General features: G+C 39.5%; 1 protein-coding gene across 1 annotated transcript; it reads right to left on the bottom strand.

The window, feature by feature from the left end:
• Positions 1–1,465: 1,465 nt before the first annotated feature.
• On the bottom strand, positions 1,466–19,117 carry LOC139443283 (uncharacterized). Its single transcript, XM_071224255.1, has 10 exons — positions 19,015–19,117; positions 14,655–14,885; positions 13,905–14,038; positions 10,659–10,785; positions 9,919–10,107; positions 8,760–9,011; positions 7,017–7,163; positions 5,359–5,550; positions 4,976–5,048; positions 1,466–3,989 (listed from the first exon to the last, which is right to left on the bottom strand). Exons 1-10 carry the CDS (start codon positions 19,115–19,117, stop codon positions 2,885–2,887), a joined length of 2,553 nt encoding a protein of 850 aa, XP_071080356.1. The 3' UTR covers positions 1,466–2,884.
• Positions 19,118–19,711: the final 594 nt, after the last annotated feature.

The raw sequence follows: 19,711 nt of genomic DNA, 5'->3' as shown, positions 1-19,711 counted from the left end.
CTAAAACAAGGACTGGTCGGCTCGGAGTCAGTATACTGTGTCTGAGTGGGGTATTCATGTTAAACTGCGGCATGGTATCACAGTGGGCAAGCACTATAAATCGGCATTAGTCCGGACTAGTACAAGCAGCCACACACACACACAGACGTACATGCACGTCGCTATATAAGTGCAATAATCTTGGACGCGACGTTAAACCCCATTTCACCTCAACTCACCTCCTACATTAAGCTGATATGCCATAACACGTAAAAGATATTGCCCAAAGCGGCGTCAAACCAAACTCACTCACTGCCTCGTACCCATTAGGCATTTAGTCTTTGAAAGTACCTAGTTGTAACATGTCTTATTTGAATGGGTTATTGTGACTGAATTAGCGAGTTAATCTGTGACGCTTGGATTACACATGTATATGGAAACAAGCTTAAGAGTATAAGCGTATATTTAGAAAATAGATGACCGGCTTCTGAGGATATGTAGTACGCTATAATGCTCAGACAATGCTATACAAGCTATGCATTATTTCCATCTGCGAAGGCGTGTCTTAATACCACATCCAAAGCCAGGCACCTGCTATATCAATGCAGGAAGTAAACAGTATGTTTGTTAATGCAACGTCGCGCTCGGCAGTATTCCAGCTATATGACGGCGGTCTGTAAATAAACGAGTCTAGACCAGGCCATTAAGTGATTGACATCATGAGCATCGATCTTCACAACTGGGATACGATGACCTGCATCAACTAAGTCTGCCGCCTAACAACCCGAAAGCCACATGACGAGTGTGGAGTGAGTTCTCTTTATCACCAGAATGAAATCTGAATTCTGACCTCCTAAAGGCGAAAGACAAACGGAAATGAAACAACAGTGACAAAGTTTAAAGTGCAAGACGATATTTGTATTTGCTGTTTGAGTTCTTGCGACTGTAAGAAATAATGTGTCATTAGTTTCACGTATAAATGTTGATAAAATGGAATGTCAGTAAAATACACACAGATCCAGACTTCGATGTATAATCAAATTTCTTTCAAGAAACAAAATAAAAAATAAAACTATGAAAAAAGTAAATATAAACACAAAATACGTACAAATGTCATATTGTTCCGTATATAATATGAACTAAACTCATTTAACAAATCACGAGTTTATTTAGAAAATAAGTAAAAAATACCCGATATGTATATATATGTACATACTTAAACACAAACATGTTCATTCTGTAATAAGTGTCTCAACATGATTATGATAACAGCAATTAACAACAATAGGTACACGCATGGTATTGGTTGGTTGGTTGCTTTGTTCTTTAACGCCGCATATTCCAGCTATATGACGGCAGTCTGTAAATAATCGAGTCTGGATCAGACAATCCAGTGATTAATATGATGAGCATCGATCCACGCAATTGGGATCGATGACATGTATCAACCAAGTCAGTGAGCCTGACCACCTGATCCCGTTAGTCGCCTTTAACGACAAGCAGAGTCACCTTTTACAGAAAGCATGGGTTGTTGAAGACATATTCTACCCCGGAATCTTCATGGTATTGAGTGTGTGAGTGAATGCTACTTTACGCCGCATCCAGCACTATTCAGGCTATATCACGGGGTCTGTAAATAATCGTGTCTATGTCAAGAAACTATACATTCCAGGTACCCCGCCTTCCTGACCATTACTGTTGTTAACGACTATATAGAATTAGAGGGACACTACTGTGTAACCGAGGATTAATCAGCATATTTCTTAATACGAACGATTCACTAAGAAGCGTACCGTCCGGATTAACAAGGTTATAATGTATCATAATAATTACATTCATTAGGTTTAATTTTAATGTATAGTTCTTCATGTGGGTGCTTCCATTGCAACATCGTACATACATGAGTACAGTCTTAAACATACACAGTACATCGACTCGTGCTCGATAGCACTTCCGAATATTCGATTGGGACTTCTCAAACAAGTCCCTGAATGCTTACTGTTCGCAGTTGCGTATACGTGAAGCGTCGCATCCCGTGGCTATGAAATAAACATAAACTATGTAGAGCATATTTGATGAGACACATAGAATATCCTGATTATTATATTCTTTTAGTGTAGATGTCCACCGGAAAATTAATTTATTTAATTACAAATGTTAAACTTTGAAATGTAAATTATTCCTTCCTTACACGAAGGGATGTTTCACCACCGCTTGTAATTGAGACTTGAAAAGTAATTCCGGGTTTGCAAAATCTTAAAACATATAAAGAAAAGTAACAAGTCATGGCAATTCTTCATCGTACATTGGTATTTGACTAAATACAAAATCAACTTAAACAAAGATATTCTTGAAATCTACGAGAATGCACGCTAGTAAAATAACAAAAATCGCGCTTCGCGTGACGAACAGTCTCGATTGACGAGTTAAATGAGAAATTTACAGTTTATAACAAAACATTTTCGGTGAAAAATAACAAACGGCAGAAGCGACATTAACTTAATAAATGACCATCTATTAATTAAAAGGAAGTCAACAGTTTCTGTACAGACTAGACATTGACGATAAAGGGAGACAATTTGCGGTGAATTGACTTTTCTATGGCAATAGTTCAGTCAAAGTGTTATGTTCACTGCGGTGAAATATCAAGTGTTACGTTCACTGGAGTGAAATGCCAAGTCTTTTGTTCACTGCAAGGAAAATATCACTTTTCACAACTTAGGAAAACTCTGAAGTATATAATGATACAGGATTTAAATCCTCTTAACAAATAACATTATCCTAAAACAATAAAATTGAAAACTTAATTAAAGTTAAAATGTTAAAATTAACTTAAAATGTTTGATTGATGGAATAAACGTTTCATCGCCCTTTTCTGTGTGAGTGATCTACTCGGTGTGGTTCTTCATGCGTCAGAGACCGTTCTTGCTAGACTGTACACATCGTCGCCTCCTTGTGAAGCAGGGTCTTCTGAGGAGTTGGCATTTCCCCCGTCGGTAACGAAAGGTAAATTGTAATAATCAGCATCATCAACAGCTTGATCATGAGTGTTTCCAGTGTTACTATAGACGGGTTGAACCTTTCCATGCGTTGCATTGGCCTCCTTCGTGTCGTTGATAAAATGGTAGGTGTCATCAACATCTTCTCCATCATCCTCACCGTCCTCTAATACAGCGTAAAGAACATCTGTATGACTGTAATCATCCAGTCTTGGTCGTTGTTGTCGGTGTCGTGTGGTGTCGTAATTATTGTCAGCGTCATGGTCTCCCTGTCCCATATGGCTGTAAGTGTTGTCACCAATCTTCACATGCGTGTCCCGTGATACTGGGTCACAAGCATCTGTTTGAGACGGATGAATCAATCGGTCATAAGTACCAGTCCCTGTGAGTTTCTTTCCCGGGGTCATGTCTTGCCCAAGTGTGTTGTAGGGAGCTTCCAGCATTGTCGCATCTCTGCTATGTTCGTCTATGGCACGGGACAGTGTATATACATTGTCCTTCTGATCGACCTCTCCAGCAAGATGATAGATGCCAGCGTTGTCATCATCTCTTGTTCCATCAACCTCAACGTCCCTGGCACGAGGCACAGCATAGTCTGGTTGATCTGTATTCTGGTAATGTGCAACAGGCTTTCTGGACACTGGGTGCTTGCCTGTTGTTTTACTCATGCCTACTTTGGGAACCACATAATGACCATTGTCCGGCAGCTGTTGAGAACCTGAAACGGCATCACTATTTTCCACAGGCTTAATGTTATAGTAATCTCTCTGTTTCTCTATCTCGGGGTCCTGTCGTGACGACCTATGGGCGTGGTTGTTTGGTGTCACTCTGGCTACAGGCACGACAGAGTAATATGGAGAACTGTCAGAGGACACATGCATGTCAAGACCGTCTGGTTCTCCTGGTGGAGCAGCAGCTTCTGAGTACGTGGCATTGTCCACAGCAGCATTGAAGTGAACGTTGTGGCTGGTTGGAACAGACCGTTTGTCGTTGAAGCACAGACGCCTCTGTCTTAAGTTGAGAATATACATTTTACATGCAAAATCTGCACACCTACCGTATCATTTGCATCTTAGAAATCAATGTACGTAGTCAGATAATTGCTGATAATACATCAGAGCTCTGAGAAATGTTTATGACCTTATATACAGCGATAAAATTAGAATGCATTATAATGAACACTTGAATAAAAATTATGATGATACAATATAAATTTGTTGAAATCGACCTAACACTACGTTTGTTAAAGAATTGACTTTCATTTCATCAGTTCTTTCGAGTATGAACCTTCCTGGGGTGATAGACAAACTATATGAACGTCAGAGCGTGCGACTAAATTCATACAGTGTTTGGCCCTCACTCTGTGAAGGTTCCTTCTGCAATGAACTCAATGTCTGTGAATGTCAATTCTATATCACCTTTTACACCTTGAAGGATGTATACACAGTTTCACGTAAACTTCATGTTTACACTGACAGCCATACAACAAATAGTTCCACAAAATGAGAGGGGACATGGGCGAATGTATGTCCAATTGTTCCACCGTCATATCTTTTGAAGTTTGGTTACATCATATTTTTTTAAATAATATCATCATTAGATGAGACACATATGTATAGAAGTACCTAAGTAAGTCAGTCACTGTGACATAAACACAATGACGGGAGATATTTACAAGTTGCTCATGAACAAGTGCTGATTACAAGTGTTAGTCATAATTCATCAACACGCTGACCAAGGAAAGGTGATTATATAAATGAGTAAATTAAAACTAAGGCAAATTCATAGATTGCTGTAGACTGTCAGTCAGTTTAGTCACGGATGGAGACGATAGTTCAGATGTACACTACGATGGGCCATAGCGAGTATATTCGTCCAATGGAAAAGTCGTAACTTTCACAAAAAAAATTAAATACAATTTGAAACTATGTATAGCTGATGACAACTTTCAGTTCTTAAAGTACAATCAATTTACCAGTTAACGACTGTTTGCATACCTGTATGATATAAGGAGTAGAAAGAGAGAAACACCAATAACCACTGCAGCAATGGAACAACCAACATAGATACCTGAAAAAGTATATATGATGTAATGAACGCTTCTCTTTCACCTTCGTTAGACCCGAACACTTCTCTGACAACGGAAGTAGTGTGGAGTCTATATTGGTGGTGTCTAATTACTCACTCACAAATGACCACCATTTACAATACATTAGTCTTATAGGTTGTTACTGTTATAGATCTTATATGCTTTCTGTCATTGAAGGGGGACTTGTTACTGTTATAGATCTAACATACTTCCTGTCATTGATGACAGAGAGATTTACATCCAAGTTCTTATCATCCCAGATATATTGCAATGATACCAAGTAACCTTTACCAACATTGCCGTTGCTCGAGTGTCGTTCAGAGTCGGCCGCACCTTCCAGTTTTGATTTCTTTGTTGTGGTCCTGTGAGTGGAAGAGGGATGCACAACGTCTGATGTTGACAAAGGTTCAATGTGTAGCTGTGTAGGCGTATTGGTGGAATGTGTCGACATCCGAGTTGGTGGTTTTGTAGTTCTTACTTTCACTGAAGGATAAATATACATTGTTTTCAAGAATCCTGAAATTTGTATAACATATACTTAATTGTTGAGTAAAAGTTAGACCATGAGAATCCGATGTTTAATCATTGAAATAGTAAGTTAAACCCGACGGACTTGACCATTTCCAACGATTAAACATCGGAATCCGATTGGTTTAACCTATTTAAAACATGGCCAACATCCATAGCATCTGAACATCTTTAAAAATATTGTTTTGTTGAAGATATTTTGAAAGATATTCAGGAACTGTGAAAACACTGTGAAAGTCTGTCCTGCGTAATGCACGTGAAATATGTTCCCCGAGCAGCCTTCGCACGTGCACCTCGCACTTTGCCGACTTTGGTTATGAAATGCGTGTCGCAGGGCAAGAATAGCATTCATTTATCAATCATCTAAATATTTCTTGCTCATGTCGATGGGCCTATTATGAGCAAACATAGCCCTGATCAAGACAATAGTAATATATTTTCTATCTGTTTGTTTCGTTGAACGAAAACCTTTTAAATCACACTTAGGTGCAATGCATTGAGTAACATAAAACGTACTGCTTAAAAGTTCGTTCACAGTTCGTGAACGGATAAACTACTAGTTTTTATGTATGTAAATATTTAGTTGTTAATTTCATACAAATTCTAACACGTCGCCGTAGCAGAAGGCTACCTCAGCCTTTGGTGCGGACTTCGCGGGTTCGAATCCAGCTGGGGGCACGGGTGACCCAGTCGTTTAACGCGCCGCGATTCGCTGTGCAGAGTTGCGTCCCTGGGCATGCTAGAAACCCACTTCAAATCCCAGTTCGCCACGAGTATGTCTCTAGGTTTGTCAGCACCATACCCGTGCTCGTGGGTTTCACCGAAGTGGTAAACGTCTGAGACCTGCATCACTTCGGGCTTTCCTGTCACATTAAGCTGACACGCCGTGATATAAATGGAATACTGTTCAAAGCGGCGTTAAACCCAACCACTCACTCGTATCCAGCTGGTGACATACATTTTTCATGAAGATAAATGATAGGAGAAAAAAGAAGTTCCGTCATTGCTAAGTGGTGTTTTTAACTGACGATTCAATTAGTAATGCACTGTCAACGAAAAAGGTACCATGGTTTAATAAATGTTAATAAAATATAACATATAGTAAGTTTTTCATAAATGTTTAGATTCCACTATGCACTGCTCATTACTGGATTGTGTTGGCCTCCTTGTTGGTGGTTTTATTGTTCTTAATGTCACCGTAGTATAAATATACGTATCATATACAGCCATGTTTGAAAGTAAACGTTCAAATGAAACAAATAATACAGAAGAATTACCAGATACAGACAAGTTAGTAGCAATTTGGATTCAGCCGGAAAGTTCTATATATGTTTTGACGTGTAGCAATAGTAATTCTAACTGTGTCTGGAATAAACAGATATCACAGTGTAAATAAAGGTAGAAATTAAAACACCGATTACCTTTTTCACAAATAGATTGGAGTTTGTTCTGACACTTGATCCAGTAGAACCGTACTCTGTTGCTGTACGTTTTCGATACCGCCAGGCATTTAGGTAGAACAGCATCAACATCGAAGTAGTCGTCGGCAGTGAGCAGCATATCACTACCTGACGGAACAATGTTGTTGTAATCTGACATTTTCTTAATAATATAAGTTTATTTAAAGCAATTCCCAATTCATATAAGCGGGGAGGCATATTATTAACAGTCCTTACAGTGAAAAGTATTGAGGATTGTTCCGTAAGTATAGGTAATTCTCAAAATTAATTCATGGATTAATTTACCTGATAAATGTTTTCTGAAATGGAATACTCGAATTCTTCCTGACATGATAAGAAACCGTTATTTAATGGGACTCACTGGTCTTGGGTTCAAAAAGATAATTCGCTCGTAACGGACGTCAGTTTTAATTAAACTCCCGTTCAAAAGAAAGTATACATTGCGAGATTGTGAATAGGTTTCAAAACCATGGTTAAAGGAAATCGAACGCAGGTTGAAAACATTTGCCCTAACACACTCAACATCAACTGACTGTTTGAAGTCCATGCATTTTATGAGAGAAAAGTATATTTGGCGAAACAGTATTTTCTATAATAGCACAATATGATAATACATAGAGCGTATATAAAGCAACTGGTGTGATCACTGCTCAAAATGGGAGTGAGAGAGTATGGTTTTACGCCACTTTTTGCAATTTTCCAGAAATGGGCTTCACACATTGTAGTCTTGGAGTGGTGCTGATGGGGAATATCTGCGCAACCGCTTCCTGACTGTGACGCCATTGACGTCGACGGGACTGGGACGTCAAGACGATTGCCTGTTTAAGGAATTCGGGCCTAGAGACCCAACCGTGGTACGGCCATAACTATCAACATCGGACAAATAGACATCAGTGGTCTCGACGTTCAGCCCAACGTGATTGGGCAAGGGTGCTCTTAAGTGGCGAGAGAAGTTTCAACTTGGTCGGATGCAGATGTATCGACGGAGAGGGGAACGAGTGCATCCAGGGTGCTTCCAAGAGATTCACCCTTTTGGAAGATGTGTCGTCATGGTGTCGGGTGGGATTTGTGGTGAAATGAAGACATCATCTGTGGACATTTTTAACGTTATACGGGTTGCCATTCTACAATCCAGGACTTTATCAGCAGCAGTAAACAACTTTACTCGTGTTGCCATAGCCGTCATGCTCACCTGGCCCCTCAGCAGAACATACCTTGGTTCATCTGTGACCGATAAGACAACGTCTACATCTGCCGAACAACGCACAACAGCTATCACGTGCATTATTTGAGCAGTGGGACCGTATACCCAGTGACGTCATAGAGAGGTTTACGTTATTTGTGAGGCGTTGTGTTCCTTATCTTGAAGCCCGAGGAGGTCACCCAAGATTTTGATGCCAGTACCGTGGTGCTATGGCAGCGTTGTTGTTAGTCTATCATCTTCTGTTTTTGTGAAAAGTGCCCAAAGGGACCAACATGTGTTTGATTGCATTATTTTAATTCACCATGAAATTGTCCTTTGGCTTGATGTACCATATGAATTATTAAACTTGAAATTGTCTGCTCTTTTTTTTATTATCAGTCCAAGTCGATCTATACTTTCTTTTTACCAAAGTTTTACCAAAGTGGTAACCTTGTGGCACCTCCATCCAAATTTTAGCTCACATGCCAGAAAATGATTTTATCATATGGCGTGACACTTACCATTATTCCATTTCTTTACAGAATTCCTTTTCAGACCAATCCAGTAAGTGTGTGTATTCCGAGTCGAGAACAGTGTCACCATTGCCTGAGAGAGATATTCGATGTCTCTAAGTGTTACCTTTACCAAGTCACACTTCTGATTGGATTCGTTAAATGTACTATATGTGTTTCTTATGCAAACATTTCCACTGCAGGTCCATGTCCATGTCCATGTCCACCCAAATGTCCATGTCCATGTACCCCTGGTCCCATCTGTTAAATCAAATATAGCATTGTTGTTGATTGGTATTTAATCATTATGAAAAACATATGTGTTAATATAATGTGTACAACAGTTAAAGAGATATTAGGGTATCCAAGCTTGCACTTTGGTCTTGCAAATGCCCAAACTCATTTAGATGTATAACAATGAGTGAGCTACAATCGGGTCGCATCGGCAATAGTCTAGACTAACATCTAGTCCCTGAAATGAACATATCGTACAGAAAAAAAACAGTTGTTCAGTTATCTTAAAAAAACTATAATAAAAGGGAGCCCAGTGACTCTCTTCATTTCCTGATACTGCAGTAATCTAGACTTGCCAAACATGATAGACTTGCATGGGCTGTATTTGATATATATTTGTATCAGGGTCTGTAAGACAGACTAAAAATAGTCATATAGCGACGAGAACAAACTATATATTAAAATCATGAAAGTAAAACAACAAGGTATTTAGAATAGATTCTACCATGACACTGAAGAATACTCGACTCTCATATGTCATAATTCCATCCGAGTCGTCAAAATCAATATGTCTTTTCACACATAAACCTTCCTAATACCGCTATCGATGTATCGACAACCTGTGATGAATTAAAGAGCTCAATTTCTAATTAAAATACGAGGTATCGAATCTTCAGTTGGCGCATCTCCTAATTTGACATAACACAAACAGGGCAGATAAAGTAAATAACATATGGACACGTCTAAGCTCTATAATAACTATGATAAAAGAAGGTAATTTTAACGTTTACAAACATTTACGTCTTTTTTAATTCCAGATTATTTAGCTTTACAAACACAAAATGTCCATTCCATAAACTGACATCCAACTGATACCATAAGTAAACGTGACTATATAGTTACACATAGGGATGTTGAAGCTGAGGAAACTTACCAATGTGTCTGGTAATGTTCTTCTCACAAGCCGATCCCCTGGTAGTATCACACTTGTCATCCAAGGCCAGTATAGGATAGTAAGTGGTACGGCCAGACGTGTAAGAATATGGGTTGGAAATATCTGGCCTTGTTTTGCTCACACTGATAAAACCACATTTACTATCTGAACTTGGAATAACACTGTTTTCTGAAAAAGAAAGAATTACGATGTAGTTTTATTTTCTATAATCATCCAAGTCTTTATGGCTACTTCCTATAGCAGAAAAAGTTGTACCTTGTATTTGAAGTCAAGAATGTTCGACAGTATGAATAGAATTTTGCGTGTGTGTTGAGTCAAACGAATGACAGTTCTTGCTCTCTGGTAGGACGCGTTAAATGACATTAATTAACAGCGGTTTTCTAAACAAATGGTTGACACTAAACACAATGTAATAATCTATCCCAAGAATACCCGAAGGCACATGCAACTTGTCCTTGCCGAAAGCAGTTCTATAGACATATAGTTCCCCTGGACGTGACAGCAATGTGTCACCATCATATCACACGAAAACTGTGGTGTCTATATCCTATCTACCCTAAGATGATGTAAGTTAGTTAGTCTTACAATCTCGTAGGTTGTATAATGTTGCCGTAACACCCATATCGGTTACTTACTCTCTGACAGTGACGTTGTGGTATAAAATACAAATCCAATATTTATATTGTTTCCAAACAGTTGTCTTTAACGTTAGTGATCACCTTGTTTGTACACAGAAATCCCATGTTCATCACCGCAGTATTCGTCATAATTTCCTGGACATCGCACTCCAGAGTGACCAGACTGCACGCCATTCAGGAGATTTCCCAGACAGTAGCAGTCACTTCCCTTGTAAAGAAGATGCGAGACAAAGAAGTGCTATGTTTATTTGGTACCGTACGCCAAAACCCCAGGTAGTATTCTCCATATTGGAACAATGGATAAAGTCCATTTCTAGATTTGGCTACCCCTGTGGAGATATTGCTGGCATATGGCATAAAAAAGGCGAAAAACCATACCCACTCAAAAGTAATACCAACTTGATATGTGTTTCATGAATGCCTTTTTAAAATGTGGTTTTGTGGCATCCAAAGTAGCTCTTTCCATTTCAAATATGTTCACTATGAAATATATAGTTATGTTAAGGTGAGGTGAGGTGAAATTGGGTTTAACGTCGCGTCCAAGATTATTGCACTTATATAGCGACGTGCATGCACGTGTGTGTGTGGCTGCTTGTACTAGTCCGGACTGATGCCGAGTTATAGTGCTAGCTCACTGAGATACCATGCCGCAGTTTAACATGAATACCTCACTCAGACACAGTATACTGACTCCGAGTCGACCAGTCCTTGTTTTAGCCCCTTAATGCCGAGCGCCAGACAGGGTAACAACAAGTACTATCTTTTAACGTCTTTTGGTATGACGCGGCCAGGGATCGAACTCCTGACCTTCCGCTCTCCGAGCGGACGCTCTACCACTAGACCACGGCGGCGGTCAAGCTATGTTGAGGGGCTCGATGTGCAAACTGTATATTATTGAACATGGGAAAAACACCTTAAAGTATTGCATTAAATCACATGTCAGGAACGTGTCAAACGATGAGTTTGTATTTAGCCTTCCAAAATTTAACATTCTTATGATCCTCTTTAAGTGGCATGGACGAACTATATTGAAAACATAACATGACATATTAAGAAGTTTGAAATGAGGATAGAAATAAACAATATCTTTCATATATTCCATAGCGCTAATAGATATTCTGTATTCAGGGTCAAAGTCGCCAGGGAAGACCGGAAGTGCAGATATCGATGCATCATCGGACCTGTAGAATTCTTGTTTAACTCCTTCAGAAGTGAGGACAACCAGATATATCTTCATTGAGACGGTTTGACCAAAAGATATATGTCGTAAAAAATACAGAGAAAGATTTGTATTATCCAAAAGAGAAGTTAATACTTTTCTATGAAAAGGAAATATTGAAACTGAGATCTTAACATACGTGTCGAAATGCCTTATAACATTTATATTGATAGAAATAGATGCATGTGAATGTTTGGCTTGAGGTGTACTGCAGCGTCAGTAAGATTTGCATCACATAAGAAGTGTTATATATGGTGTTAAGAAAAATCTTCCAAATCAGCGGAAATGTAAAATGGAAAGTAGGAAGCAGAATTTTCAGACCTAAAGTAGTTAAATGTTAAAGACAAATATTCATGAACATATGACACAGTGTGTATCGTATCTCATAGCTGATTAAACTTTGAATGGTCTGAAATGACCACATCACTGCGGTGTTATTACTTAAACCAACAACAGAAAGAATTAACCGCCCAGAGACATCTCGCATATCGTAGCACCTGCAACCAGTGAAGATTCGGATTAGAATTGGTCTTCAGCAACCAATGCTTATCCTAAGAGGCGACTATGCGTACGCCGAGATGACCAGTCCTTGTTTTAGCCCCTTAATGCCAAGCGTCAGGCAGAGTAACAACAAGTACCATCTTTTAACGTCTTTTGGTATGACGCGGCCGGGGATCGAAACTCCGACCTTCCGTTAATCCGGACAGACGCTCCATCACAAGACCACGGAGGCGGTCTCCACATTCATAACAAATGTCCGCTAAAATCAGCGTCGATGAGACGATTCCGACTATACTATATGATCATACGTTTATGAATCACTACCACATAGTGATGATAACAGGTGTTAACGAATAGGTGAGCGTATCCTGCCACACAGATGGCACCCATCACAAACACATGCAAAGTCAATTGTTCACCTGAAAGAACCACGGAAATATATGGTACAGGTCAAAATAGGGAATTGCATCGGACATCATTTTTATCCCTCCTTCCACAAGTCATCATGTCCACATGTCCAAGCCACAGGTCCAACTACATTTACTAGGCCTAACAAGAAAACATCAATATCTGACACAATCGCCGTACATTTTACGTGAGTGTATTTATGTTGTGCTGATTTTACGCCACCAATGGGGCGGCAAACGCTCACCTGGTATCTTCACTATTTGATACCGATTCATAAACACATGTTCATGATATTGTCGACTTTTGGCAGAGATTTCTTATGAATATTGAAAGGGTTTTGTCGCTCTTAGTATTGGAAGAGGTGTCTTGCTAGGAGTTAGATATTTGTTCCAATAACTGTCTTGTAACCCAGATCCAAAGTTTAGTTGATAAAGCGGGATGATGCGATTCCCTGCATCCGAGCAGAACACAAATGAGATAAGGATGTTGCGGAATGCAAGACAAAGTCGGCTCCAAAGAAGAAAAAATACGCAGATCTGCAGAGGCGAATCGATGATATGAAGTTCGCATTTGTCATTAAGCAAAATATCATATGTTTTCTTACGCTATTGTGGAATACAAATATGCTTGAATCATGATTTATTTCTTAATTTCCGCTTCTCAATTTCAATTTACCCTATTGTTTGTAACAACACATTGCCTCTTTTCTCCGACGTTAACGAATCAAGAAGCCTGCCTGGTCATTTGTTTTTACACCCCTCGCCAGGTATGCTTTAAGGGAATGAACCAAAGAGGCGACTTAATGGATCGGGTGGTTAGGCTCGTACCCCGAGAGCGCGGATACGATATTAATCTTTTTTTTTTCTTGCTCGGACTCGATTATTTGCAGCCCACTATTTACATATAGTAAAACATTTCTGAGTGTGGCGTGAAACAACAAACAAACAAACCAAACCATATAGGACGCCAATGAGCGTTAAGTTTGTAAAATAGTTGACATTGTGCACATCTCAAGAATTACAGCAGAAGGAACCGACTTTAATGCCACTTTCTTCTTTGCAGTGGACTAAGAGTGTTTGCTTCGCAGCTGATATGAAGTTGAGTATTGGTAATGTTTTCAATGACTTTTAGCATTTAGTGCTTCAAAATAAATAGCTTTAAGACTAATGACTTTGCTCAAGCCAGAGTTCAACACTCACCCGAAGACCAAGTCTTGTTTCCCTGCTGCAAAACTGATGACAGGTTACTGCTGAATTTCCCTCCAGGCTCGAATTCGGCCTTAATGTAGTCAAGGGTAAATAGCCTTCATAAGTGTACAAATTCGATTGGTCGGCTGAAACGAAAACAAATGTAAACTTTGACTTATGTAGGTGCATTGCATTGGAGTGTGTGCTATCATCTGAAGGAGTGAGAGTACATTAATTGTTGACAAAAGAATGCAACTGAAAAGAGTTTGAATGTGGTAACATGTTCAACTTAATAATGTATGTTGAACTCTGAGACTTGAGACTCTGAGTGGCGAAAACGTTACATTTGTCTGTCTGTAACGTTGAGGTCACGGGAGGCATTATCGGCCACGTATGGCCTGAAGAGGCTAGTTAGAGAAAGGTGAAGATTTCCATTTGCTGGTGTGCAAGATATACATTGCCTAATATGCATATAGATTGCATTAGAGAAATATCTTTCACACACCTCAACCCCTTTAGAGAAAATAAGCCCATAATCTTCCATGTATTTATCAGCAAACAAATCAGGTAATATATTCAATACGCAGGCAATTAATACCAGTGACTTGCAATCCGTTAAAAGAATATTGATGATGAGTCAATGACTAGTATGAAATAGTGACTAACACAAGTACTCTAACCAACAAGCAACACGTACATTGTGCAGTGGTTCCTATTATATGAAAGTGATTGATCTACAATTAAGTATTCACTAATTCTTACCTGTCCAAATCCAGACAGGATATTTCACTGCTCCGATCCAGTAATAGGTTATATATTCCATATTTTGAATGACGTCTTCAGGCAGGTTTTGTGACTGCGGTATGTACAGGTTCCCACCGAACTGTGAACACCCCGACTCTGCTGCATCCCACCAGCTTCTACCTTTCGTCCTCTCTACGTGATAGTCTGCATGTATTATGTCTTCATTGACATCAGGGTCCAGCCAGAAGGCTGCAACACAACAACAATACATACCACCATGTTAAGCTCGCGTATACATATGAAGCATTTACAGCCGTTTCTTTCAGTCCACTTATATCTATCGTTTAGGGTGAGTGAGTGAGTATGGTTTTACGCCGCTTTTAGCAGTATTCCAGCAATATCACGGCGGGGGACACCGGAAATGGGCTTCACACATTGTACCCATGTCGGGAATCGAACCCAGGTGAGTGAGTGAGTATGGTTTTACGCCGCTTTTAGCAATATTCCAGCAATATAACGGCGGTGGACACCAGAAATGAGCTTCACACATTGTACCCATGTCGGGAATCGAACGCTTTAACCACTAGGCTACCCGACCGCCCCTTGTTTAGGCTAGACCACAAAGAACTTGAGCGATTCATACCTAAATGATAAGTTTTTAATACCTTTTCTCATCTCCATATCTAATTTTAAATAATATAACATCGCGTACTTTGTCTAATATAATTAGGACACAAGGACTTAATACGATGTTGGTGTCGATTTATGTTTTGTGTTTAAGTTTTATGTTTTGAATACTTTTTATGTCATGAATGAAATGAAATGAGTCAGGAGTGAAAGAATATGAAAGAACAGGGTCTCCAGCACGAACTATTAGCGTATACATTTAGCATTTAAACATATTGGTGACGCCATACAGTTGTTTAAACAATGATTAATTATTATTTCTGTGAATTTATCTGAACCCCCATTTCAATCAACACCCAGTTGGAATATTGACGGAACTATTTTTGTTTTGACACTCAAGTCAAGTGAATGATTACTGTATATGAGTATATATTATGTCGGAAAACGCAGCAGCGGTGTTTAAAGACGCATCGTATGGTTTGAGCACGTGTATTTTCAATTATTAGTCTCTAAATGCTTAGAAGATGACATGTATTATGTTGTGTTACATTATGTTACCTATTACGCAGTTCATGATAGAGTAAGTAGATAACCTTTTTTAATGAAAAATAACCCCTAAAAATCAATTAGGGGAAACATATACACGAATATCTTTATTCAGGGCTCCATAGTTTATTCTTTGCAAAAAAAAGTTGGGGATAGTAGACATCATATATTCCGATCTATATGGTTTCGGCGAACGGAAATGATATGATCATATCTGCTGCGGAGTAGGCAATCACCTAATGCCAAGATCTACAAATCTTAGTGATGACGCTCCCTAAGCCACTGACGCCTCTGATTCAAAAGACCTGCAGTAAGTTGTAGGATGACACGTGGAAATGGTGCACGCATCTGTGCAGACAATTTCGCACCTTCCATGTATGTACTGTTATACCAACGGTTCCTGTAACTGAGTGGCAGTTTGCAACCATTTCTTACTGCCATCATGCAACGTTTGGGCAACAATACTGTCACGTGAGCCCACCTGCAACGTGCATGGGGCACGTAGACTTTCAGCACGTTGCAAACGTCGCATGATCAATGCTGTTGTTTTCCTTAATGATTAAATATTTGAGCGTTTGGTTTCAAGAATACAATATGAGTCTGCTCACAACCGAGTCTGAGTGACAATCTGGCATACCAATCCTTGCACGTGCCGTCCGAGGTCACGTGCTTCATAACTGTCACAATGTTGTGTTTGGGGGCTTGATTTCTACGGAAATATTCTTGCAACATAAATAAATTACTTTCATTGTCAGACATTGTTGACTTTTCCAGTAGCTTTACCTCAAAACAAAATATCCCCTACTTGTTTTGCATAGTATTATACTATATCTATTTTAATAAAATGCTTGTTTAGGAACCCACGAGTTTTGTACTCGCGATGGAACTGGCGCGCATGCATCAGCAGCAGTGCATCGGGCACGGGTGACCCATGCGGACTAAATACAGCCTACAAAAGGTCTGGTTTATTTGTCCTCAGTAGCCTCAGCGAATTGGCTGCACGTTTCAATGGAACCAAACACAAATAAATAACTCAGGTCGCAACAAACCGAGTGAAAACGCAGTGAAAATGTGGCGGCTTCTAATCACTACGATGCAAAATTTATGGAGATTGTGTCTTGTTTGTAATTTACGTGTCTGTGTGTACGTATTCCCTCGTTTCGTTGCTCTCTGCTGGTTTTATTTGGCAGGCCTGTTCTACCTACGTTTCTAAGAAGTCGTCAACTACATTTGTACAAACTGATGATAATTATGAGCCTATGCTCAGGAGGACCATCAAGGCTCACGAAATATCATAAACCCATATTATTTCTCTCGCATTCTCAACCACCTTGGGTGTACCTATCCCACGTTGACTGCAAGTGTTGCATTCACAATAAATCTTATCCTTCGGGGTAACTATTCACTGCTGCATGAAAAGGTTTCCAACAGTAGTCTAAGGGGAGCCTGTGTTCAGTCTTGAACAGTGCTGGAACCCTAAAATCTACCAGCGCGATTGAACAACAATCGCTTCCTGTTCTGAGCCTAACTACTAAGGATGTAGAGTACACCTTTGATAGTATACACGTATTAAGTACACAATTTCACATGCGTACAGGCTACATTTTGGTCAAATTCACACCCAGAGAGTAGATTTCTACAGGTATCAAAGTGACTAGGTATTTTATGTTGATGAAAATGTATGAAACTCGCTACCGCGCTGTCATCAAGTAACTCTCAACTGAAAGGGCTATCTCCAACCGCCATTCGTACGGACATGGTATCAACTTCCGGGGAAGAAGCTCCTTCGTCCTTTGCCACTGTCGGGGCAGCGGAGTTCAAAAATACTGGTATGAAAATATATCTGAATAACACTAGGATTATTGTGTTGAGAATTGTTGGCCCCTTAAAGGTTATATGAAAAGTGGTTTTATGATGGTATTCCTATAGAGACAGTATCTGTATATAAATACCTAGGACATGTATTCACCCCTTAGATCCTGAGCAAAGCTCAGATCTGTCTTGTATCGCAAGCAAATACGGCCAATATATTCTGTCAATAATAACCTAATTTGGTAATACCAGTTGTCCACTTATATTTAGGATAATTGATTGTATGAAAACACCTATTCAATGTAATGAGTCTGAAAAATGGGGCACCACATATTGAAATACAATTAAAGCTGTACATATTAAAGATTTACAATTTTGTTTAATGGTTGACAGATCAACTTTTAATAACATGGTCCTTGGGGAATTTGGAACAGTGCCTTTACAGTTTGTATATATGACTAATATAAAGGCTATTAAGTACTGGTTGCAGGCTATAACATCCAGAAAGCAATAGGTTCCTTATCGAATATTCGACATAAAATGCGTATGCATGATCATGCATTTTACTGAATAAAACTGCCTGAAATTATGCTGTTTCCCTGATCAAACAGCGTTTGAGTGGTTTGATGCTCTTTGAAATCTTCGAAGAAAAAGCATGGTCGATTTTACCTTCCATCTGGAATATTGTTTGACTTTTAAGGGAAAATTGACTATTGGAAAGTTGAAGTCTTGTCATACGGTTTTGTGGAGTGTTTTTTGTGAATCCTTATTCGTGGTTGGGTAGCCTAGCGGCTAAGCGCTTGCTCATCACGCCGAAAACCTGGGTTCGATTCCCCACATTCGTAAATGTGTACAGCCCATATCTGGTGTTCCCTGTCGTGGTCTTGCTGGAATATTGCTAGTGCGGCGTAATAATACTCACTGACTTATTCATGAATATGAATATGAAATAGATGAGGCGGTTTCACTGGTTTATTCTAATTCTTTTTTAAATCCCAGGAACTCCCCACCACCATATCACCCCATCTCACCTCACAAACCACCCCCAACCACCACTATCATCACCACCCCAGAATATCAAAGGACCTGTTCCTTAAGTTAAACTTCTTGGCCACTTCATATATTGTTTTGAAAGTAAACTTCAGAGGACATTTGATTTGCTAGTGATGAGGCTATGTCAAGGATCTCCACGCTTAGTGACATACGCTTCATTGATCAAGGAAGAAAGTTTGTCGTGCGGGACAGTGGTGAAAAAATCAAATGATCCATGTTGTTATAAAGCAAAGCATAATCATGATTCACGTCATGTTTTTACCTGTGCTTCTTGTACACCCGAATAACAAAGCAGTGTCAGGACATGAGCAGATATGAACACACAACGAGGTATACTTACTTAGTTTCTCAGTGATGACAAAACAATTACAAAGGTAGGCGAGAATGAAAACCAATAACATCCACGAAAGGCACACAGGCCCTGTGCTTCCCACAGACGCCATATTGTACTGTAACCAGGAAGTTAATATACCCGTGTGGGACAAGGGCGTTACATGAACTCTGCATATGTCAGTCGCTTATCTCGACTCTTACGTTGTTCAAACAAATAGCTTGGGGTGTAGCTTTAGCCGTATCTGGTTCAAATGCCTTTAAATTTTTTAATGACGATATGAATCTCTCTCAGTGTAAAGTACGTAGAGGCAGTGGATTGACGGCCTTTCAACAGGACAGGAATGCAGTTTGATTAAATAGGGACACAGACAAATGGAAATAGATCGACCTAGCAAACAATAAGAAAGCTGCCTCGATCATCCGGCGAAACAGCTTTCATTGTGTGTAAAAGGCAAAATAGCGGTGAAAAATACACGAATGGATCACTGATATCAGTGATGCCTGCCACCAGATGTTCGCGAAAAAGTGAAGCATGTCCTGCCCTACCGGCAGCACCCACCAGCTGTTTGTTGCCTGACACCATACATATGTTTTCCTGCCATACGACGGCGGCATGTAAACGGTGAAACTAAAAAAAGATACGTTAATTTTGAATTATGTACGCCGTGTACCCTGATAAGTTACAAATAACATACATAAATCAA

This window comes from Haliotis cracherodii, unplaced genomic scaffold (assembly GCF_022045235.1).
Source record: "Haliotis cracherodii isolate W230 unplaced genomic scaffold, xgHalCrac1.p SCAF_5, whole genome shotgun sequence".
Lineage (NCBI taxonomy): Eukaryota > Metazoa > Mollusca > Gastropoda > Lepetellida > Haliotidae > Haliotis > Haliotis cracherodii.
The sequence above is the reverse complement of the archived record's forward strand: the minus strand, read 5'-3'. Positions and strand labels throughout refer to the sequence as shown.